The 25,707-nt window shown below is 42.6% G+C and overlaps 2 protein-coding genes across 4 annotated transcripts in view; one reads left to right on the forward strand and one right to left on the reverse strand.

Annotated features, from left to right (window-relative positions):
* GALNT11 (polypeptide N-acetylgalactosaminyltransferase 11) overlaps positions 1-25,707 on the reverse strand; it is a 243,969-nt gene that overhangs the window by 62,334 nt on the left and 155,928 nt on the right. The window lies entirely within an intron of this gene.
* The window catches only part of KMT2C (lysine methyltransferase 2C), a 143,986-nt gene continuing 120,738 nt past the window's right edge, over positions 2,460-25,707 (forward strand). For all 3 annotated transcript variants that reach the window (XM_082192087.1, XM_082192088.1, XM_082192089.1), the window contains exon 1: positions 2,460-2,971. In XM_082192087.1, coding sequence (XP_082048213.1) covers positions 2,787-2,971 — 185 coding nt within the window. In that variant the 5' untranslated portion in view covers positions 2,460-2,786. The remainder of the gene's footprint in view (positions 2,972-25,707) is intronic.

The raw sequence follows: 25,707 nt of genomic DNA on the forward strand, positions 1-25,707 counted from the left end.
GGTGCCGCGCTCTCCCCACGCGCAGCCCCTTGCCAATCGCGGCTCCCCACCCTCCAGGCTTCAGTCAGTGAAAGCTGACCTGGGCGGGTCTGTAATGTTGTTGGACCGGGGAATTACAACCGACGTGTGCGGGGTGTGTGTGTGTGTGTGTACAGCCGTCCAATCGACGGTGCCTTCTCTGCGCCCAGGTGAAATGTCACGCCCACGGCCTGCCAGCGCTTTCTCCGCGCACACCCTCCGCCGATCCCTCCCTCCCTGCCTTCCCCTACACGTCTGCAGAGCTATTCCCTGCTCAACCTCCGCTGACCTCGCAGGGGCTGGAACCATCGCGCGGCCGAAGCGCCTCCCACTTCGCGCCTGGGATCTTGTGCGAGAGGTCTGGGCAGGGGAGCGCAGCAGCGCAGCTGTTGTCAGGCGCTTCCACGTGTGCATATTTTGCAGAGCGCGCGGCGAGAGGCCCGCCCGCCCACCCCACCCCCAAAAAAGTCAATCGCGCGTAGACTGCGTGTGAAAACAGTCAGGGAAGCCTCAGTGGGTGTGGTCGTGCGAGGGTGGGGAAGGCGCAGCCAAGCCCGTGCCCAGCATTCTTATCCCCACTGGAAGAAGGTGGGGTTAGGTGTCCTTTTCACACCCAAACTGGGGACCATAGGAGCCAACACCTAGGGGCCGAGGTCCCTTCGACTTCCCCCCTCAAGCAAAAAATTTGAAGGGGTTAGCCCCTCTAAAGTTGGTTGGGCTTCAGAGGAGCCAACTTGAATAAAATATGGAGGGGGGCCAGGTATGTTCTGCCCTGCATAATCGATCACAATTTGAATGGCAATGCCCATAAACTTGGGAGTGGGGTGGGGGGGGCTCATATGTTTTCTTGGGGAGGACGAAGGGGCCTCAACCATCATTCAAATGGTGTGCTTGCATTCAGTCTTGTGATCGATTACGTGGGGCGGGGTTATTTGTTCTCTCCAGTCCCAATACAGTATTTTATTCAAAGTTGGCACCACTGCGCTGGATGAAAGGAGTTCACTCGCCGGTCCAGCGAGAGAGAGAGAGAGCGAGACACACACACAGTGCCAATTTGAATAAAATATGCGGGGGGCAGATAAGCCCCGCCCCACATAATCGAACACAAGACGTGCACACGCACTGGCCATCAACTTAGGGGTGGGCCCAGCCCCCTCCAATATTTTATTGGGGGCCCCTCGAAGGGATCTCGGCCCCTAGATGTTGGCTCCTATGCGCGTGCAAACAGAGAGGCGCAAAATTCGCTTGCGACACATATGCGAGGCAGCCGCACCGGGACAAGAAGTCCTCCTAGCTGCTTCCAATCAGTTGAGAGCGAGAGAGACTCATCCCGTCCATGGATTCCGCGCTCCACATTTTTGCCACAGCCGCCGCCACCACGACATTCGCCGCTGCCAACAGCAGCAGCAGCAGCGCCGCCCGTGAGGTCAGCGGCGGCGGCGGCGCGTCGAATGAGATGTCTGCGCTGAGAGGGAAAGGGCTGGCCGGTGGGCGGGCGACTTGGGCAGGCGCAGTGGGGGGCCCTGCCTAGAGCAGGGGGAGGGGGAGGGCGGGGAGTTCGAGAGAGGCCGAGCGATTGTCGCTGCCGCCGCCGGCGCCTTCCCCTTCCCTCCCTCTTCTCGGAAGGTGGCGGCGGTGGCTGCGCCTGTGAGGGCGGAAAACAACAACAGCGCGGCGTTTTGAGCGGGCGGCAGTCGCTGCTAATTGGGCTGTTGGCGCGCCTCAGCGGCTGTAGCGCGGCGACCACCGTCGCCACCTCAGGGAAGGAGGGTGTTGCGCCCGTCAGCCGCGCGACACCCTTCCTCATAAACTGTCTCCTTCGCCCCTCCCCCCCCGGTTTCTTCTCTCTCTCTCCTCAAGTAAAACTTCCTGGCTGGCGGCGTCGCGGTCGCGGGCCCGCCTGAGGGGAAAAGGAAAGAAAGGAGCGAGGGAAGGCGGAGGAGGAGAGGAGTCGCCCTGTAATAAGCCGGCGCACACCCTAGAGCGACCCACCTCCCTCCCCCGACACCCAACACACACACCACACACACACACACACACACACCACCACCACCACCACACAGGCGCTTTCCAGTTGTACGTTCCCTTCCCTCAGCAGCAGCTGGAGGAGCTGTCAAAACTTCCTCTCAGCTGCCCTCCGCCCGCCCGCCCAGCGTGGGCCTCCGCCTCCTCCCCTTCCCCCCGGGGGCGGGGGAAGGGCACAGGGCCAACGTCCGATGAAGCGGCGGCGGCGGCTGCCTCCTCCTCGGCAGCAGCAGCAGGAGAAGGAGTCGTTCGTTGCCTGCGGCCGCCACCCTCCCCGGGGCCTTGTGTGTGAGGAAGAGAGCGGGCGTCGTCGTCGCGTGAGGGAAGAGATTCCCCTCAGCTGAGGCGGCGGGAGAAGCCGGCCTGCCCTGCGCGCGCCGGCGGTTGGTGGCGTCGCCGCCGCGGGTCGCTCTCCCCTCCGCCCCGCGAGGAAAGGGGTCTGGTTGCGTGTGGGCTGAGGCGGGCCCTCCTCCCTTCGCCCTCCCCATGCCGCTACCTGCGCGCTGGTCCGCGGCGGCTGAGGCCAGCAATGCGAGGCGGAGGTAGGAGAGAGGAGGAGGAGGCGGAGAAGAAGAAGAAGCAGCAGCAGGAGAAGACGACGACGACGAAGGGGAACAGCGGCAGCGGCGGGAGCAGGAGGAGCGTCGGGATCGCCGCCCTCCTCCTCCTCCTCCTCCTCACCCCCGTCCCCCAAGCTCCCTCCTCGCCCTCCATGTGCCTCCTCTCCCGTCCTGCTGACTAGGATGTCAACGGAGGAGCAGAGCCCGGCGCCGGCGGCCGAGCAGCCGCCTCCTCCACCGCCGCCGCCACAACTCCCCGAGCCGGGAGCTCCCCCCACGGCGGCGGCGGCGGCCGCCACCACAGACAAAAGACCTAGGGGCCGGCCTCGCAAAGATGGCGCTTCCCCTTTCCAGAGAGTCAGGAAGAAGTAAGTTCAGTGCGTGAGGGGATGGTGGCGAGAGGGAGAGGGGGAGAGAGGAAAGGGAGGCAGGGCAGGAGCGCTGTCAGCTCCAGGAAGGGGCTTCCTCCCCCTCCTCCTCTTTCCTGACCCAGTTGTCACGTCGAGAAGGGCCACCTCTGGCCTCTTTTCCTCCTCCATCCTCTCCCCTTTGCACTTTGCCTCCCCTCCCCTTCCTCGCCTGCTTCTGCCTTTCCTTTTGTTTATACTTTTTTCACTCCTCCCTGCCCCAGTGCCATATTGAGAAAGGCCCTGGCTTACCTTCCTCTCCTACTTCCTTCTTTCTTTCTCTTCCCCACCCCCCTGTTTTGTCACCGTCCTGCCATTCCCATTATTTCCCTTACTTTTAACTTCTTTTTGTTGTTCTCCTGCTCCAGGTTTCATGCTTAGAATCGCTCTCCTCTTTTTCCTCTCTCTATCTCTCTCCTTTATTATCCTACTCTTTCTATTTTTAATTTTGTTCTTCCTCTCTTCTTTTGAGATTAGTTTCTCTCACCAGGTCTTTTCTCTCCTAGCTTACTCGACCTATGCTTCTCTTGGCCACACACACACACACACACTGCAATATAGTGGGGTTTGTTTTTCCTTTTGTTTTTTAAACCTGTTTTTAAAAGTCCGGTTTTGCCATAACAGGATTACTTTTGAAAACAAATTTCTTCTCTCTCTCGCTGCATACAGGCAGCACGTCTATCAATCTTAGGATGGTGATTGTGTAATGGGAAGCTCCTCCCTAGGAGCTGTCAAAAGCCACAGCCAGGGGTATGCACAACAACAGGAGAGTGGCTGGGTGAAGATTGTGGTGTTTTGGCTTTGTCTCTTGCTACTGCCATCTTTCTGTTTGTTAGCATCCTGACAGTTAATGTGAAGAAATTAAATTAGTGTCTCGTTTTATGGCTCTGAGTACTTGAGTATTAATGAAAACAAGGAGCATTATGTTCTTTGCTGAATCTGACACTGGAGATGCAGGTAGTTTTGGCTTTCTTTTACACAGAAAGCATCATACAAAAATTAACATACTTAATTTTGTACTGAGGTTTGGGAGTACTTTGATACTAAGCATTTATGCTCTGTGTAATAATTAATATGGACTCAGATAATGTACATGCTATAATTCTGTACTGGTCTTTGAAGCACACAGTTCTTCTGCCTCCAGTTAAATGGAAAAGAAAGGGGGTTATGGGTAGTAGCTAACTTTTAGAATATTACTTTCCACCTCAAAACAAAACAGACACTATGCTTTGCTTTCAACAGTTCAGATACTTGCTTTTTTAAAAAAACCAAAGGGATATGGAGAACCCCACTCATGTGGGCCTTGACTGGATAATGTATAGCTAAAGTTGACACTGCTGTTTTTATTGCATTTGCTTTATGCTGATACCAACTCATTCCTCCTTTTTATTTGATTGCTCAATAAAAGCAATCCTTTAAATTTTCAGGCAAAATTCAGAAATTTGATATTTTCATGTGCAGTTAAGGAAGTGAGGAGAAACAACTCACCAGCTTTTTCATCCATGGCAATGTATCCATGAGGCATAGTACCATCAGTTATTGAAGACACCTCTGTTACCTATTAGCTATACTTGGTGTAAAAACTAGCATGAAGGCCTCGCCATAAGATGGCTTTCAGAAGTATAGTGTGCAGCTACAGATATGTACTTGACCTGTTCTTAATGGTTTTTTTTTAAAAAAAATAAGGTTGTTTTTTAAGGTTGTTTTTTTAATTGACTAGGAAGTAAGGTTGTGATGCAAAAGTGATTTCTATATTTTTCTATGGTTGCAAAATAGTCTGCACATACACTGTGTATAGAAGAGAACTTGGGAAGGTGCTGTACTGGGGAATTCATTTGGCAGGTTTCTGTTTTTGGAGTGCTGCTTTACACTAAAATGTGTATGAAATACACACAAACAAATGGATAACAAGAGAAATCCCTGCGTATTTGTGGCTACCATACATTCGTCTGAATTGCCTTGCCTTGGGGGAAATTGTGAGCATGGAGACGGCAGTTTTCAAAGAGAAGTTGTACAGTTGTTCCCCAACCTTAGATATCTTTGTTTACTTTTGTTTATTGTACATCTCACACAGAACATACTATAGGGATTCTGCTTGTGGCAGACTGCAACACTGAGGGAAGGAGATGGTGTTTAAAGTATGTAGTATGTGCCGTATTGGTCAAAGCCAGTATCATGGATTGTTTCTGTAATGGTATGTACTGGTAAATACAACTCTTATGGTGGAGCACTGATGGAATGTGTTCCTCTCATTTTATAGACAGGCTTCCTTGCTGTGCACCAGCTGCAGCCACCAGACGCATAAATGACATGGTTCTTACACAATGGACTTAAAATTAAGTTTAAAATTATGGAACTCCAGTCTTGATATTTATGAATGACAGCAGACTAGTCTGATTCTGACAACAAGCCTAGCAGCCTTCTTTCCAAAAGAGGCTGGTGGAAAAAGCTCCTGGTCACTGCTACCAGTTCCAGATTCAGTGGTTGAAGAGAATCCCTAGGGCTATAGCGATGATGGGAGGATAAACCCCATCAATAGCTGGTAAGCATATCCCTCCAGGTTACAAGACTGAGGCAATGATGGTTGGCAGGTCTTGACTGGATTCAACTTCAAAGGCTTTGCCTGCATCCCATTATTGACCAACATGAGATATGAAAAAATAGAGAGTGTGTGTGTACATTATGCTTAGGTTATTGATGACACCTCAGCAGTCTCTACTTAGATGTGATTTCGGCCTATCTCCATTATGAATGGGAATCAAATGGAACATATATTGTAGGAGGATTTCTGAAACAACCATTCCAAAACCAGTCCCATGTGCTACCTGACAAGCTACTCCACAAATCAGGAACTTCTCAAGGAGCTATGCTATGGCAGTATGAATAAATGTTTAAAAAGGAAAAGTATTGGTAGATGCTTGTTCATGCAGCTTGCCGGATCCCCGCCCATGGCTTGTGAAAGCGACATGGGACAAGCAAGCTGCTTTGCTGATCTGTGATCATCAGAGCTTCTAACAGGGACCACACAACAGACCAAAATCCGCTATCTTTGGAACAAAGTTTAAACTTTATTACTGATTTGTAGAAAGTTATTGCCTCATTTCCAGCCTCTTTCTTTTTAAGAACAAATAATTAGGCCAATTTATAAAGCTATTTTGTTGTTTCTTTACCCATTCCAGTATGCTTCCCAACCTGCTTTGAGAAAATGCTTGTGATCTTTGCCCAAATTTTATAGGGGAAATTATATTCCATGAATCTATTTACATAGCTGTTGTCAGTCACGAGGCACAGGTGATGCAGATGCCAAGTGGGATGTTGGTGTACTTCAGTGTTTTTAAAAAATTGTGATACAGTTGCCTATGTATTGGTAAGCTAATGGTTAGAACACTGCAATGCAGTCAGTGTGGGGCTAACCTTGGGGTTGGTCTGGAAGCTGCAGCTGGTGCAGAGCATGATGGCTAGGTTGCTTGTGGGGGCAAACTAGCATGTAACACTCTGCTTACAGAATTTGCACAGGCTGCCAGGCTGCTACCAGGCCAAGTTCAAGGTGTTGGTGCTAATATATAGGGCTGTGTATAGCTCAGGACTAGCTTATTTGAGAGACTGCCTTTTCCTTTAAAGACCCAGTAGATGTCTGCAGTATGCAGGAAAGTTTTTCCTGCAAGTTACAAAGATCTCAGAACTAAGCAGAGCTTTCAGTGTGGATGCCCCTGTTTTGCATTCTTGTTGAGATATGGCAGGTGTCCACTATCTGCACTTTCCATAAACAATTGAATACTTTTTTGTTCAGACTGGCTTTCCCAGCTGGATAATTTTGTCTTCACTTGTGACTGCCTATTTTGTGTTTTTTATGTTTTTGTTATACATTGCCTTGAGACGATTGTGTCAAAGGCAATTTCTAAATTGATGGTTAAGGTAATATGCTCTCAGTAGAATTAGGATAGTTTTAGTTTCAATTGTAATAAAACATTTTTTTTAAATAAAAAAAGTCATAGACTTAACATCACCATATTTTTGAATGAAGGCTCTCAAAGTGAAGCTAACCAGCAAAGCTGAAATGTTAGTGTTATACCTGTTTATTTCGGCTGTTTGACAAAAATGCAGAATAAGTAACATAACCATTTTAATGATGTTTCTATTACCAAAGTTTTAATATTACTATACTGAAATGAATTCAGAAAAGTGATCCTTGCAAGCATGTTCTGGGTACTTCTGCAATTCCTACAAGACTTCATACTAATATTTTATAGTAACCCATATAAGCAATAATTATGATTATTAATTCAAAGTGTCATAGGTCACATGAAGGCAAGAAAATTAAAAATAATAAGTAGTGTAGCATGTTGCTTGGTGCTTAAAAAGTAATGGCAGATAGCTCTTCTTACTATAAATTCTGCATCATATTTGCATCATATTCAAGTTTCAGAAGGTGCAGGAAAAACTCACTGTAAGGACATTTCCCTTTCAAAACAGATTACTACATAAAGTATCATTTTCCTTTTTCTAGTGGGATTATGCTTAATTCAGATGTCTAGCATGTCAATAAGATTGCTTTGTGTGTTCTGTTATAGAGAGTAGCCAGTCATAGTGGTAATATAAACAAAACCATTATTGTACTGTAATAGCTGAACATATGTGTGTGCAACTAAGGTCTCAGGAAGCCTGCTTTTTGAATGTTGACTGGTATATTCGTTGTGAATGCATATGCAACACCTTTTTGGCCTGTTCCAAATATAGCTTTTCACATTACTCATATTGTGAAGTGAATGTAAAATTGGACCTCTTGTAGGATGAAAACAGTTGTATGAATTTATCCAGAGAGTCTAGAAGTACGGTAGTTGAAGTGCCTTGTGAATGAAATGTGGTGCCGTTAACTGGCATGGCATTGCCCTTTATAAGTAGAAGACATCCTATCAAAAGAAACTTAATAGCTGCAATCCAACCAAGAGTTAGGCATATAACTAAATAGCTTCTTTCAATAAACCAAAAATTGTATTCTCATTTGGATTAATTTTGTTTCGGGGTGGGGACAACATGCATTTTTCTATTAACTGCAAATCTTATACATGTTTGCCCAGAAATGTCACTGATTCAATTGGCCTTGCTCTATAGTAAGTGTGTTTAGGTATGTAACCTAAGAATCTCAACATGATTATTAGTAATAATGATGCTGTGATTGTTAATAATTATTTATGCATTCCCCATTCTTACTGAAACTTAACCTAAATGGGAGTACAATTTCCAATCAACTGAAAGAAAAACTCTGACACATGAGCCCTTATTATTATTAGTAGAAATATTTGCTATTAAAGAATGATGGGATAAACTATCTGCTATTACATAATAACAATTAGAAATTTCCGTATCAAGTCATGAAAATGCACCCTTTTATTAGAATAAGTTGAAATGCTGCTTGCATTCCCCCACTTGAATTTACAGAGGCAAAATCTCATAGACTTTATTTTATGAATATAGAATGTTGGCATATGTATAAAACCAATCCTCTACTTAAAAGTTTAACTTGATATCATTAAAAATTTTACTTGCTCATTCACCCCAAAGCCATAAACAAGTCTATCAGCTTGTATTTAGATACCCTACACTAGGATAGAACCCCCTTATGTTAACATCTGCATCTCACAATGGCAAGGTGTATTCTACCCAAAGAAGCTTCTAAGTTTAGAATGAAGGCAGCAGATGGTGATGAGATGGGTGTAGCAAAACTAACAATGAGACAGCTGTGAACAGTACAATGAGTTACTGGGCATAGCATGTCAGGTGCTTAAGCATTAGTTCTTTTGTAGGCATTGCATCTTGGATTCTTAACAAGACATTTCTTGAGTGGTGGTGTAGTTGAATAGTTGTGTAGATTTCCTCTCTCCTTCTAGAAATGTCTTCAATGCTTAGGAAAGGCTTGAGTCTAGAAATACGGTCCATGTAGCACAGCATCCATATGGAGAGAAACTAAAGGAATTAGTAGATGATGAGGTGAAAATGTTATCCTTTCTCCTAGGCTTTTAAGTATGTGCTCTTTCTGTTTTTGCAAATCACCCAGGAAGCACGGCTGAAAGGCAGCATGTAAATCTTTAAAATTAATAAGGCTTTAAAACTTTGTTTTTTCTTTAGTGCAATGCTCCTTTTGCCCATTTCTGGGCCACATTGAATGGACCACTATAAGAGCTAAACCAGTAGCAAAGCACAAAATTTTAATTATTTTTAAAATATTTATAGAGCGCCTTTCATTCTGTCCCTAAGACTTATTAATCTTTCTGATCTTAAAGTCAGGATCAAAAGCAGGACACACAATATCAGTTTCAAAACACAGGACATTCTTCAAATAACCAGACCTCAAACCATTTATGGCTTTAATGAGCATGCCCAGGTATTTAAACAGGGCCCAGAAATGCACCAGCAACCAGTAGAACTAGCACAGAACGTGTGATAGAGTCATATCACCTAACCCCAAAGAACACTCAAATGGCCATGTTTTATACCAGCTGAATTTTCTAAGGCAGCTCTATGGTAGAGCACATTGCATTCTAATCCAGTCCGGGAGCGGGTGGTGCTGTGGTCTAAACCACTGAGCCTGTTGGGCTTACTGATCAGAAGGTTGGCGGTTCGAATCTGCAAGACGGGGTGAGCTCCCGTTGCTATGTCCCAGCTTCTGCCAAACTAGCAGTTCAAAAGCAAACCAGCACAAGTAGATAAATAGGTATCGCTGCGGCTGGGAGGTAAATGGCATTTCCGTGCGCTCTTGTTTCTGTCTCGGTGTTCCATTGCGCCAGAAGCAGTTTAGTCATGACCTGGAAAGCTGTCTGTGGACAAATGCCAGCTGCCTTGGCCTGAAGCGAGATCAGCACTGCAACCCCATAGTTGCCTTTGACTGGACTTAACCATCCAGGGGTTCTTTACCTTTTTAAAAATTCTAGTCCAGATATAAATACATACATAACTCTACATTGACCCACTTTCTTTAGGTAAGCCAGATGCACAGTAGACTAACAGCCTGCTTTCACAAAAGGAAGGGCTGGCTACCACTAGCATGTAGAAAGTGCTGAGTCCAGAAGAACCCCCAAACTGTAAAATTGTTCCTTTGGCGGAAATGCAACTCAATTCAAAATTTGCTGTACCCCTCTACTGAGGTCATCTGATTTCTCTACCCATAGCATATCTGGATTATGCTTCAGCTTGTTCACCTTCATCTATCCCCAAATTGCCTCAGAAATTCAAGAATTCCACAACAACCCTGGGATTTATAGGTGAAAAACAAATAGCTATAGTTTATCAGCATACCGATGACATTGCAGCCCCAACATCTGGATGACTTCCCCAGCAGTTTAATGTAGATATTAAACTGTGTGGACAAGGTGGAACCCAGTAGCACCCTGTATGCCAAAGGCCCTGGGGCAGAAATCCCCCAGCACCACCTTCTGAGACCAACCCTTCCTGGAAAAACTGGAGTCACTGCAGTGCTATGCTTCCTTGGCAGGGTTGGTGGACAAATTAATTTGCTCCATATCTGGGAACAAATTGACTTGCTATGAACCTTTTAGACCATTGTGCACATTAGAAATCATTTAGTTTGTACCTCTTCAATCTGCTACTTACAGTTCAATAAACTAGTCTGAGGGCAACCCTTAAACCTTACCCCTTTCTTAATACCTTGTAACACATTGATATTAGAGTAGAAGGAAACAGACTTGGGGAGGGGAAAGAAAGCAAATGCCAAAAGGGAACGGAAGATAAATATTCATCCAACCATCCCAAGTCCTAATGTAGGTGATGGTACTGAAAGCAGTTGAAAAATCCAGGAAAACTAATAGGATTGCGCAACTCCATCCATTCTCTGATGTATGCCATCCATTAGAGCAATAAAGGCTGGTTCCATCCCAAAATTTTCATTCTAAAACGGGATTGGAATGAATTCAAATAATCAGTTTCCTTGAAGCTACAATGATTTTTTTAAAACAATCAGTCATAAATCTTAGACTTGTTTATGTATTGTAGCTTCTTTTAAGGTATTACCTTCTACAACCAATCATGTAAAATATTCATATAATATATACTTTTGATACAATGCTAAATGAATATTGAAAGAACAATGGAAGTTCTCCATAAAAGTGGAATTTCCCCTTCTCCTCTTGAACTGTTCCAGTACATCTTTGTGTACTCCTACTTTTTTATAGGTGTCCTTTGTTTGGTTTTCTGCAATCCACCCAACCACTTTTTATTTGATTTTTATATGTGTAATTTGGATTGCGACTTCTCAGTAAAATATAGTGTTTTCTCCACTAAAAAGCATGCAGTGACCAGATATAATCCAGATATTAGGTGATGAGAAAACACTAAGCCAGGTATAAATAACTTGGTGGTGGGGTTAATGCCTTTTCATAAGGAAAAGAGAAAGTGAAAGCAACACCGGTTGATGAGGATGCCACTAAAAGGTTTAATTACATGTAATCCAGAAGACTGGATCTAGAAGACATCTAGGAAGAAGAGGCAATATAATTATACATTACCTAATTGTGTGGGATCAAAACACAACATACATAAGCTTTGGATCCTGATTTGGGCATCTTAGGAAGCATCTTCACATGCTGTGAGAAAAGTTGGTTTGTGAGGTGGAAAAATTAAAAGTTCCATTGTATGTATATAAAACCTTATATACGCCTGAAGGGATTCATGAACCTGGTTGTGAATGTGGTGTTTTTCCAATGAGGTGTACAAACACGGAAGCCTGCTTCTATATGCATACTTCCTTTAGCTGGATCAAGAGATCTATGTGTTTCACTGTACTCTGAAAAGAGGTTGGTTAGGCATATCTTTAACATAGATTCTGACTTGTTTGCCTTTAGTTCAGATTCCTTATTTTTGCCTGTAACTTTGGAGGTTGGTATATTTCTGAGTATCTGCTATGATGGATTAATTATTTTTTGTGTTACTATAGAACTGGCTAACTTCCAAGTTGTGATTGTGGAAATAACATATTTTGTTACTTCTGAATATTATTAATTCGTTTTCTTGGGACTTTCATAGTAAAGGGAAGCACATTTTGGTCTCTGTCACTGACCAGAGGATCAGGGGGCACTGGAATGTTGCATCCCATGCCTCCTAGTAATCCCATGCCTCCTAGAGCTTCATGACAGGGGAAAGACCAGCCTGTCTCATTCATTAGCCAGAGAAGCAGCTGCTGCAGGTAACTTGTTAGAATCATAGAGTTGGAAGAGACCACAAGGGCCATCGAGTCCAACCCCCTGCCAAGCAGGAAACACCATCAGAGCACTCCTGACATATGGTTTTCAAGCCTCTGCTTAAAGACCTCCAAAGACTCCACCACAATCCTTGGCAGCAAATTCCACTGTCGAACAGCTCTTACTGTCAGGAAGTTCTTCCTAATGTTTAGGTGGAATCTTCTTTCTTGTACTTTGGATCCATTGCTCCTTGTCTGCTTCTCTGGAGCAGCAGAAAACAACCTTTCTCCCTCCTCTATGTGACATCCTTTTATATATTTGAACATGGCTATCATATCACCCCTTAACCTCCTCTTCTGCAGGCTAAACATGCCATGTCAGAAAGAACACTCTGCTTGAACAGTTGCCCTGGGGTCACAGAAGCATAGAGGGAGAACATTCTGGTCCCATCCTTTGGCCAAAGAGCAACAGCCACTAGTTCACATGAGAACAACAGCAAGGGAAGATCAACTTGGCCTGAACTGGATATAAATGCCGCTTATACCTCAATAGCATCATCCGACTGTAAACTGATCCCCCCTTTCCTTCCACTACCCTTCCTTTGCCCATCTTGTCGTCTTAGATCTTCCCATCATGCTTACAAACTGACTTTCACTTTTTAAAATTGATATGAGCGACTTTTGGGGATAATAATTGACTGAAAAACATGATAAAAAAATAGCTTGACACACACCCCGAGCTCCTTTTGAAGTGCAGAGTAGGCACAGTCATTTGTGCAGGTTGTGTCCAAAGTTATGGGACTGAGCAAGCAAGTGGGCACTCCTGTAAGTAGTTTGATTCTGCTCATATTGCCAGTACCCCCCAAGCCACTGGATCCTTCTCCAGGATTGGTTTCCAGACTCACATCACTTTCCTCTTCCCTCCTCTGCCAAGAAGTCTTTGTGGGGCTCATGACAATTGTTTCTTTATGAGAGTGAGCAAACTGCACCACCTTGAAAGTGAGCCTGTTCCGTATTAAAATCCTTGGACTCCAAGGAATGTTGATTAACTATCAGCTGATGGCAGAGATTTGCCTCATTTGACAGGATAGTTGAGTGGGTGAACCCTGTGCATTTAATCTTGGATAAAACTGATTATCTTGGCCCATTTTATTTTAGTTTCAGGCCTGATTTTGGCATGGAAATGGGTTTCATTGCTCTGATGGATTACCATGATGGATGGGAGATTTAGAATGAGATGTCAGTGTACTTTATGCTGATGTCATCCAGAGCTGCTGCTTTTCAATCCTAACCACTGCTTGGAATCATGAATGGATGAGGGCCAATACAATAATATTCAGTCCATAAAAGATGGAGCTTCTGTTGGTAGATGGCTCATCTACCAACTCATCTCCTCCTCGCTGCCAGGGACAGCCTACTCATTCAAAGCTGAAATCCTAAATCTGGCCTTTGCTTCTGGCTACTATCACCCTGGGACACGGGTGGCGCTGTGGGCTAAAGCCTCAGCGCCTAGGGCTTGCCGATTGAAAGGTCGGCGGTTTGAATCCCCGCGGCGGGGTGCGCTCCCGCTGCTCGGTCCCAGCGCCTGCCAACCTAGCAGTTCGAAAGCACCCCCCGGGGGCAAGTAGATAAATAGGTACCGCTTACCAGCGGGAAGGTAAACGGCGTTCCGTGTGCGGCTCTGGCTCGCCAGAGCAGCGTTGTCACGCTGGCCACGTGACCCGGAAGTGTCTCCGGACAGCGCTGGCCCCCGGCCAATAGATGTGAGATGGGCGCACAAACCCCAGAGTCTGTCAAGACTGGCCCGTTCGGGCAGGGGTACCTTTACCTTTACCTTTACTATCACCCTGCACAGAAGGGTCCCCACTCGCTCTTGCTTGGCAGTCTTGCCCTCTGATGGTTTCCTTGATGGGCCATCACTGGCCTTTGTTCTCTGCTAATGGCCCATCCAGCTGGCTCTGTGGAGCTCACTGGGCATATTAGTGTAACTAAATCCAGGGGGTTTGGCAAAGTTTAATCATACCTTGACTAATTTTAACTTTTACTAAATCTAGGAATTATGGGCAATCTGCCCCTCACCCAACATCTATTATGATATTTTTCCTTATGAGAAAGGTAGCATAACAGATTTCATTGTATAAATATTTTGTAATATAGAAGAAGCAATTTTAAACTACAATTTATTTTTTAAAGTCAACTGACGTGAAGTATCTCATTAAAAATCCTACAGTGTGCATAGTAATACTTCTGAAAAGATGACAGATACTCAACACATTTGTAGTTCTGGGGTAAGATATCCCAGCCTCTGTATCTCATAGCTATTGTGAGTTATATATGTGTTTAAACTCCAGCTGACCAGCAAGCTCTTTCCCTAAGGGATGCCATGATGTCATATTTTATGACATCATGACACATGTTAGAGGGAGCTTGGAAAAAATATTGTCCCGTTAATCAAGGACCTAGGTTTTTACACACAATGCATTTTTTTTATCCTTCACCCCAACATTCCTGATCTTCATACCTTTTTGTATGTGAATTTATGTCTAAATATTATCTTTTGGGAATTCTTTTTCTGGATATACACTCAGCTGAATGACACAAGTTGGAATGTTTTCCCATTGCCAATGTGTTGTGGGTGGATGTGGAGTGAAGCATGTATTTGTTTTCTTTATTAAGTTATATAACTTCATCTAACCTTTAAAATTTTAAATTAATATTTCTAACTATTTTACACAACACCAAGTGTCAAATCTAGTCTAGTTTCAACACTAGAATTTAAATCAGTCAAACAGACTGTGTTCTAGTCTATATGAGGCTTATTTAACCCCTTATGCATACTCAGTGTGTGATATTGTTATTAGTGAGAATCAAGTCTCTCTCATCTTTGACAAACATTCTGTGGCATAGATAGCATTGATAGCAGAGTGGCTGTTAACCCGATAGATTTTATTATATTTTCATTTCATCATATTTCACTATTCTGAGCCAACATAAAATGGTATGCTGATGGAGGGTGGTGGATTGGTCCTGCTTAATTAAGCAGTAGCCACTGTTTCCAGATTAAAAATTGTTGCATTGTACAGGACTGGACACGTGATGTAAATCTTGCCCTGACTGCACTGAAGTTGCATCTGATACACTTTGTGTCAGATGCAGCAAAACTGCACTGTATCTATAAGGTTGATGTATCAATTACACGTGCATTCTGATTCTATTTGTTTCTTTCAAAGTAAGGCCCACAGATTTTCGAGTTTTAAAATTACAATCATAAGAGTTCCAAGTCGATGAGCATAAGATTACAGCCTTGTCTTTTTAACCAAACAGAAAATTATTGGGGAAAGTCTGAAATAGCTTAAGTTAAATAAAAACTATTTTTGTTTTAAAAACCATATGAATTTTAGCCAAAAAATAGGTTTTCTAAAGAGTAGTATCAAGCTTATTTAATTTTGCACAAGTAAACATTGCTTGAAACATAGTGTCCTCCTTGGTTTAAGACTTTGTGATGGATAGGTTTACCGTAGTTTTGAAGGATAACTGGGTGAGTTTGTGATATTTTTAGAGGACAAGCTCAGGAATAAAAACTCAAGTAAAATAAAAGTTACATAACGCTTCCTTTGTTTCTGTTCACTTGAACTGTATTTTTGGCAGAAGCTAGTTGAGGGACTGGAAAGGGGACAGAGAAGGAAATGGTACCAGTGTGTTGAGAGTAAGTTGAATGAAAACTCTAGTTTAAAATCGTACTGTAAGGTTAACACACATATACTAGAGGTGGAGTAACTAAGTTCTTTAGCAAGAGAAAACAAGGCCTCTCTTTCCCTGCTTATGGCACTATTCACGGGAGGCAGACTGAAGCCCCTAACGGCCTGAGATGACAGGTTTCCTCCCTGCTTTGAGACTACGACAGGCTCTTGGACATGCAGCTCTTAACGCAAATATGAACGTGAGTTCCGTCAGACCATGAAACCCTCAACTTGATTTTGCCCAACATTTCTCCCCTGTTGTGCCGACAGAGAGCTTATTGGACAGTGAGGCTTATTGTGCTTGAGTAAATGTCAGTTTGTCAAACACAGTACATTGTTAGCTGGTCAGGAAAGAGTTAAGTCAGAGGCTGCTTTCCTAGCGAGTGTGGCCGGGGCTCGTCGTTCCGGATCCTTGGTGGGAGAAATCCAGTCCGCACATTTGTGGCGCTCGGAATAGTCGGATCTACTTTCTCCAGCCCTGCTTTTTCTTCTTCTTCTTCATTCCTCCCCTCCCCTTCTCCTCCTCCTCCTCTTCCTCCGGCGGCTGTAGTGTTGGATGGGGGACTCCTTAAGGGGTGAAGTTCCGCGGCGTTTTGGGGGGGCTCGGAAATAACATTTGTGAGCAGTGCCCGCGGTGGGGGTGAGGGCAGGACTCGCCTGGGGGGGGGGGGCGCCTGCCAGTTGTCTTCGCCGAGGCTGCAAGGGAAGCAGCTTGGGAAGTGAAGTGTTGTTTGATTTGGGAGAGTAATATGGCTGATCTAAGGGAGTGCTGAACAATTTGTCTCTCTCCACGCGACGCTGGGCTTGGATTCTAACATGTAAATAACTTCTTCCTTCGGGTAATCGGCTTGGGGCACCGATGCCTGCTCCTTCACCCTTCCTACGGGTTTTGTGAAAGGTTACGCGGTTGTGGATGACGTTGTGCAGAAAAAATTGAACGGTGGTAAGTACCCTGCCGTCAACTTCTTTGTATTAAAGGGCAAAATATGACAGGAGCCCCGGAGCTATATATGGCAGACAGGCTATTTTACAGTTCTGTGAAGATGGATGGTGGGTTGCAATAACGATGGATAATAGTAACCGAGGCACCGTGCAGGAAAGTTATACGAATGGCTTAAGTTGACACTTGAGATATTTCGGAACAGTTTGTTATCTTTGCTTGTCAGGAAAACGTTTATATCCATGTGTGTTGAATATTCATAATAACAAGCACAACACTCTGCAATCAAGTGAAAAATCCAGCTTTGGCGTAGCAACTAATTTATAGCTAAAATGCATTTGTTCAGATATCAGAAATATACTTATTTCAAATTACATATGTGACTTTTGTCTCTACTTGAATGCATTTTTCTTTGCTTGAATAGGATATACTAGAGAATACGATTTATAGGTTTAATAAAGTCACTAGAGAATCTCTTTATTTTTGCAAATAATTTAAGGAATCAATGTAAATGCAAAACTTCAATAGAATGTTTAATATAACAATCCCTGCCTCTAATGAAATATCTTTAAAGAGTGTTTTCTGGAACATTGTAAATTAAACATAGTATCCAAACATTTTCAAATTATGATTGGTTTTCTACAAGAAATAGGTCATAAGTGAAAGAATAGGTTATGTAACTAGTTTGTTTCAGTGAACTTGATACACAGTATAAGGAGTTCTCTACATATAAGGCTTATAGAGTTAATTCCTTAGTATCTCTGAATATCTATAAAGTTTTTTAAAAGTATCGAGTGCTAGATATACATTATGATACATTAGTCACCTATCCTATCATAAAATTGGAGTATTTAATTTTATTTGATTTCTGAATTTTTAACATAGCAGAATTGCATTATACTTCAAAATATCAGCACTTTATACACATTATTAGACTTGTGCCCGCTTGAAAATATAATGAGGCAGGTAGGTCTGTCTTGGTTTTACAAAGCTATTGCCACTACCATACAATTGTATGAAAAGTTCTATTGGAAAAAAATTATGCCTAAATAAAAATCCTAACTATAGCTATCCTAATAGTATACTGAGAGTATACAAGCACTACTGGTACTATTTTCATGCACAATAGGAGAATCCTTGTAGTACAATGGCTTGTAGTTGAAAATATTTTTAGCTGTGATACTTTCAAGACAAATACAGGGTAAGGACAAGATACTGTTCTGTCAGCAGTGCAATGCAGCTGCATTCATGCTAAGCCATTCATTAATGTCTCTTTAAAGAGCACTATACAATAGTTTCTTAATGTTATGAAAGCAGTTGCTCCATACCCCTTGAATACAGCTGCCTCAGACACTACTTGTGCTGATGGTATCACAGATCAGGGACTCTTTACTATACTGGGGTTTTTTATACATATGAATAATACTTAGCTTCAAATTACTTTTTTGTTTTAAACCTACTATGCTTACATGTGCTAGTTTCATCACTTCAGATTGTAGTGCTGACTAACCTTTTCGATTCTGCATCTGGACAATGTAATCTCAAATCCTAGAATAATGAAAAATGTAGTTTATGAGTAGTTTCTTCTTGTTTTGTTTCTTTGGCGTTTTATATTACACTAGTCTGATCATTTTTATTTTCATTTTTTGTCAGTTCAGCCTGGAAACAGGCATAGTTATTCTTGTTGTTCACCACATTTAGCACAAGCAACAATGTATTTAAAAGTAAAGTACATTATATAGAATATATTTCATTCTTTTCCCTGCCCTCCCCCTATGAGTAATGTTTCTAATCAGACTCTGTAGGGACTGAGTAAAACAGCTCTTTACCAGCACTGTTCTATTCATATTTATTTGGAAGTAAGTCCCACTGTGCTCAATGAGGCTTACTTCCTGGTAAGTTGGTAATGCTTCTGTTTAGTTCAATGGTACTTGCTTTTAAGTAGATATGGCTTGGATTGTGCTGTAAGATATCCTGTGATTGTGAAAGCTAGCCACCTCTAAAACAAATGAGCTTGAAGTGATATTTCTGCTCTCTCTTTTCCTTTCCCTTGTCAGTTTTTTGTTCTGTTAGAAGCAGTGCTTTTTTTCTTAAAAAATGTTTAGGGGTACTCTCATTTTCCTACTCATTGAAATACTACCCCTCAATGAGGCCAAACTTAGATTCACAAAATGTTTAGGGGTATGCGTACCCCTGCACACACACCCCCCCCAGAAAAAAGCGCTGGTTAGAACTATGATTTGTCTTGTTACTTTGAGGAATTCCCATATTCAGGTTGTAAGCATCACCCACTCACAGGCGAGCCTTTCAGGGCTACTTCCAGCCACTTCCACTTTTGAGGCCGCTAGCCATAATGAAACGAAAGATGCAGCACCCAAAACCAAAACAAGGCATGAAAAGTAGACTGAGACATAATTTGAATTTTGAAACTTATCTAACAAACACTTTCCTAGCCATTTCAAGCTGAAAGTGTGTGTCACATTTTAGTCCACTGTACGTGAAAACAAGTCACAAAACTTATACAATACTAAAACATCGACAAGTGTCTAAATTTGAGGCCGCCTTTGAGCTCGAGGTCTCAGGCCAAATGGTCCCCCTGGCCCCCCTCTGATTGGTTCTGCACACACGTGTGTTAATAAGATCATATGACGAGCCTTACTGGATCAAGCAAATGGCACAAAAACAATGCAACAGTAACAGATAGATAGACAGATAAGCAGGAATTCAGAAGTAGCAGGTTCTGACCTTATGGATCAGGGAAAGCCAGGGCAAAAATATGTATCTTCACAAGATGCCTGATGTAAATAGATGGTGCTTTACATATGGCAAGCAGAAGGGCATATTTTGTATTGCAGTGAAACCATCCAGTGATATTCCATAGGATATGGTACCACAAGTAAAATTTCCCCAAAGATCTAAGTGACTGTTCATAATGTAGCTTATCTGCAGCCTCATACTTGGCATTGCTTGGGATTTCTAAAACAAAAAAAATCAGTTCAGTCTCGAAAGGTTCAACTCGCCCTTTTGATTCAACATCATGTCCAGTTGTATCAAAATATAGTCTAAAGCCTCTTCTTTGATCTCAGGAGCCACCATGCAAAATTTGGTTACAATATCTTAAAAACTTTCCAAATGCATAACAAACAGACAAACAGTTTTCTAAAATAAAGAAAGAAATGCATTTGTAGCAGGCTGTATACAGCACAGCAGACAAGGCCTTTTTAATGTGAACTGAACTGGAGATGGGTGCAGGTTTACAGATGATTGTTGAGGCATCAAACAAGGAAGGGGGAAGGGAATGGAAAGACTTGCATCCAAAGGGCTGGGCAGGCTGCAGAGTTTTCCAGGTTGAAGAATGGCCTGAAAGCCCATTTCCCCTAGGTATCAGGATTGTGGCACCACAGTTGTGGAGGTGTGAGTAAAGAGATCACTCTTTCTCTGTGGAAAAAGGGTTTGCACCACATATGGGGTTGGGGAGTGCATTTAGCCATCATAAAGTGTAACTCTGTTGTAGTCCCTCTTTGCAATGAGTCTCAGAGGACGTTGATCCAGAAGTCCCTACCTGTCCTATTTCTTCTGAGTCTTCTCCAGTTCCAATATATGCAGTAGGGAAGAGGCACTGCCTGACTGCCCCAAGAGCCAAAACCTCAGGAGGCGGTAGCAATAGGATTTTTCTGTTTGAGGATTCCCATTCTACCACCAGCTGGATCTGCTGTTCTGTGTGCACTTCCACAGCTGTATAAAGTATGCATTGAACAAAATGCTTTAGTGGCGGAGGGCAATCAATCTGAGAGCTGTTGCCAAGCATGGAGTGGACTAAGGCTTTTAAAAACTGGCTCTTGCAGCCAAATGGTCAGTGAATGGCCTCAGTTCCTTTGCAAGTCTGCAGAGCAACTTAGAACCCACTGGTTCTCCACCTCTGTTTCTCAAGGGTGGCACTCTGCTTTCCTCCCTCCAATTCTCAATGGCAGCAGCGGAGGGCAGGGTGGAAGAAGCAGTAAAAAGAAGGATGACAGGGGACATTCTAGCAGCACATGGAGGTCTGAGCCTTGTGGATATATTGAGGTGGGGGGAAGTAGTCCTCTTGGATTGCTTCATAAGCCATTCACTGTAATGTTCTCTGAGAGCAGCCTAGCCTTGGAGACTTGGGGCACTAAGAATAATATTAAGGGAATGAACACTTTGTTCTGCCTTACCTTACCAGTGGTGCCCATGTATCAAACTACATCTGAGACAGCCTGAGAAAGGTAGATGACTATATCTGACAGTTAGACAGTTGGGAAATAGAGAAGATTGTGTTACTCCAATATGAACTTTAAGAAGAGGATAGGAGAAATAACAAGAAAAACCTTGGTAATGTTTTATATAAGATCCTACTAGTAAGGTTGAAAATTTCAGGTGTGTTGTAACTTAATTGTGAGGCAAAAGAGACTACCAGCCACACCACTTGTGATGGAGTGCAGGGAAACAAAGTAGCTGCCATTCAATTAATTATCTGTGTGGTCACGTTTCATTATTGACTATGGAAGTTAAAACAAAAAGTTCATACCCAAGAAGCCCTGCATTCATGCTTAGGAATTCTGAGGGTAATATAGTCTCTAAACCATGATAAGTTGTAGTGGGTTGGGTGTAGGTGGGTATCTTTTCTGTCATGTAAAAAGTGACACCTGAAGAAGTGCAAGCAAAGAATTGATTTAGACAAGTGTTGTCATGTTTTTAAAATACTGTGAGGAGATGTGCTTATTTAAATGTATGAGCCTTATCAGTCCAGTTCTATTCCGAAACATGAAATATTAGCTGCACTTTACCAAAAAAAATTCAAGTCACTAATGACTCACTTTACTGCATGCAGTGGCATTATTTCAGTATATACTGAAATACATAAATTAGCTTTTATAGTGTAAGATTTTTTACAATGTAAATAACTCCAAGAAATCTAAAAACATGATTGGAGTGTCATGGGGGAGGGGAATCATTAAGCACTGGGTGAGACGTTATGTACTGTCACTATCATGGTGCCTTGTATGGTATGAGAAATAAGATAGTATCTCTAGGGAACAGCTTCTTTTCTAACTTGAAAGGAATAACAGTATGTTAAATTAATTATTTCAGTCATTCTGAAAGAAGAATTGTTTAAAGTGGAACATTTACATCTTGCAGTATTTTAATGATCAAGTGCATCTGTTTCCCATGACACCAACAGGTATACTAAGGGCAAAAGGGGTGATTCCATATTGTCAACAATGTAAGACACCTGAATGCTGACTGACTTTTCTGCAGGGGACTATAGACTTGAATCTTTAGTGTTTTTCTGTCTAGTCATGCTAGCTTTTACTACTCCTGTAGTATGTAGTTCACTTGTGAAGATGAAGGCTGTCTGGAATACATTTGCAACCTGAACAGTAAAATCAGTCTGACATTAGTGATGCTGTTTACAACAGAAACAAAACTGAAATATGCTGGAGCCTACATTATATTTCTTTGCCCAAACTGCGGGAGGCAGTGGGAGACAGGAGTGCCTGGCATGCTCTGGTCCATGGGTTCACGAAGAGTTGGACACGACTAAATGACTAAACAACAACAACATTATGTTTCAATACAGGAGAAATGAATGGAAGAGCTAGATCTAGCACTCACACAGCTTAATAGAGGACAGGCCAGGGTATATCTTAAATTGCCTTGCACTCCCTGTTCTTTCTGGGAAATTCTAGATATTTTCTCATTAATTAAGATACAGTATGAAATAAAATAAAGACTCTTCTTTGGTACAGTTAGTATCTTACCTTAAGGGAATTGTTTGCACCATTGGATACTTTCATATTCCTCATCTGTATATAAGTTTGGGCCCACACTCTTGTAACAATTATATATGATCCATCACCTTTTAAACTTGCACGTATTCAAAGATCCTGCATATTAGGGTATTATGTTGGGGAAGGGCCATATCTGAACAGTAGTGCACATGCTTTGCAAGCAGAAAGTCCCAGGTTCCATCTACCTAGTGGGATCTAAAAAAGGCTGGGAAAGACTTCTGCCTGAAACTGTGGAGAAGTTTCAGAGTTATCAGTATTGAGCTAGATGGACCAGAGGTCTGACTTGGTATAAGACAGCTTCCCATGGGTTGTATCTCGCTAAGTTCTACTTGGAGTAGACTTATAAAAACCAACAGCCCTAAGTTAATAATGCCCATTAATTCCAGTGGGTCTATTCTGAATAGAACTGTTTCAAGGACTTGGATCTCCTCTTGTTTGGTGAAGTATTGTCCATCTGAGCAGATATATGAACTGACAGCTGGGAAAAGTTCTTTTCTCTAGTTTCAACTAAACCATAACAAATGGCACTTACCAAATAGGAGGGTTCTGGCTCTCATTGGTTTAGCTAGATCTGTAGAATAAATTTAACTTTTTCTTAAAAGCAATTAAATTTTGTTGAGAAGTACGGCCTTCTATGGATCAGCCTTTCTTTGCTCTATGATTATTAATGAATTGTTAAGGCTGCAGTCCTATAAACGTTAACCTGGGGATAAGTTATGTTAATGCGTCTTCTGATCCATTAAAAGAAAAAGTTTTTTAAAGAATACATTGCATATAAACTAAAGTGAAAGAAGTACCTATTTCAGTGCAAGGAATTTTTTTCTGTTCCTGAGAACCCTGCATAAAAACAACCATTATAAGTATGATAAAAAGTTGTATGTTGAATTAATCTCCTTCCTTTACATTGTTCCTTCCTCCTCCCTTTCCTCATATGACCAATATTTTAGATTGTAATCCTGAGAGGAGAGCTATGTTTTATATTTATTTTATGTACAACACATAGTTGTTTGAGGCACTTTAAAAGAATGATCAAAAGGCCTACCTAGCCTTTCCAGTGAGATCTGTTATTGGGTAAAGATAGCAAGGTAGAGTTTTCAAGGTAGCCATGTTTTGAGATTAGCAATCATAGTTTTGAGTTTTTGAGAGTCCCAAATTATATACAGCATACTTCTGCATTATTTTGTATAAAAGCACAGCATAAACACAGTCTTTGTCCCAAATAACTTGTAGTTTTGAGAAAAAGTGCAGCAGGTGGGTGGGACAGATGTATAGCATAAGAACATGAAACATTCTGGCCAACATGATTAGCATATGCTCTTGCCCACCAGCTGCTTTGTCTCATATCAAATTGTGCCATTCTTTTCTATTCACATCTGCATACTGCAGAAACACCTTCGTGTTAGTTTACAGTACTTTCTTGTTTTGAAATTGTTCTGTTAGGAGTGACACCAAATAATTTTCTGTGGCTGTTTGAAATTAACATTCTTCATGAAATTGTTTAAATATGAATGACACTTATGGATCTAAATGATATAATGACATTCCCTGCTAGTATCTTTTAGCAGCATAATATTCCATTTGGAATTGACAGTGACTTTAAAAAATGGGCATTAAAATTCAAAATTTAACTTTAAAAATACTGTTGCGGCAAAGGTTTCTTTTTTTTAAAAAAAAAAGCTTGATTTACAAAGAGAGTGAATTTATCGTGAATGTAACACTTCCCATTAAAAATTATAATCTACACTTACAGTGTCCTAAAACTGAATAATGGCATTCTATTAAAGACTTTCTGAGTTAATGGCTCCTTTTCAGTGTGTGGTAGGGGGAGAGAACCATAGGAGGGGGACAACTAAAACCCAGACTTAAGCTTTTTAAACAACACAATTACAAATGTGTCACTCCAGGATTCCAAAGGCTCAAGACTATATTGGATAGTTACTTGAAAATGCAATGATGACAGAGCGGTTAGCCTACTGTGTCATCAGCGAACGCGAGTGGCGCTGAGGTCTAAACTACTGAGCCTATTTGGGCTTGACGATCGGAAGGCCGGTGATTTGAATCTGCGCGACTGAGTGAGCTCCTGTTGCTTTGCCCCAGCTTCTGCCAGCCTAGCAATTTGAAAGTACACCAGTGCAAGTAAATAAATAGGTACTGCTGCGGTGGGAAGGTAAATGGCATTTCCGTGCACTCTGGCACTCATCACAGTGTCCTGTTATGCCAGAAGCAGTTTAGTCATGCTGCCCACATGACTCAGAAAGCTGTCTGTGGACAAATGGAGGCTTCCTCAGCCTGAAAAATGAGATGAGCACTGCACCTCATATTTGCCTTTGACTGGACTTAACCGCCCAGGTGTCCTTTACCTTATATTTACTTTGTCATCACTACCACCACATATTAGATCCCATATGTGTACTCACTTATGTTTTGCTGTATTCAGTATAAGATTTGCACCACCTAGCCCTCAGAGCATTCCTGTAAACAACAGGGCACCTGTAGCTTACTCTGATGGATTTAGAAATGACTATGTCTATGGCCCTTTTCCTGTTGCTGATCCACACTGAGACCAAGGTTTTGATGGGGGTGCCAGCCATATCATCTGGAAAATCTCACAGAGCATTTAGGAATTTATCAGCCTCCATGGGCAAATCATCTTAATGGGGGAAGTGTTGCTGTCAATCCAAACTTTACTGGGAAATGTTCTGTCCATGTCAGTACAGGGATTACCACTCTATCTCCTACTAAACAGTTGTGAAGCTGAGGGGAAAAAGGTATTGAGGGCATTCTTTACTTTGTACATCAGGGTAGAGATGTGCTGAAACAGCCACATGGTTATGGTGGCCGTGAGGTCTGGAGTTCTTTCAATCAAGGCAGCTTCCACATGGAGGTTGATAACTTCTCATATCAAATGTCTTGGGGTTTTCCAACATTACACTATACAGGAGACTTTCTTTTGTCAGTTTAGTTTGGGAGACTGATGGGCATCCGGGTACTAGCAGAATATCCATTCTGTCTAT

The sequence above is a fragment of the Podarcis vaucheri genome, assembly GCF_965113315.1.
Source record: "Podarcis vaucheri genome assembly, chromosome: 12".
NCBI lineage: Eukaryota > Metazoa > Chordata > Lepidosauria > Squamata > Lacertidae > Podarcis > Podarcis vaucheri.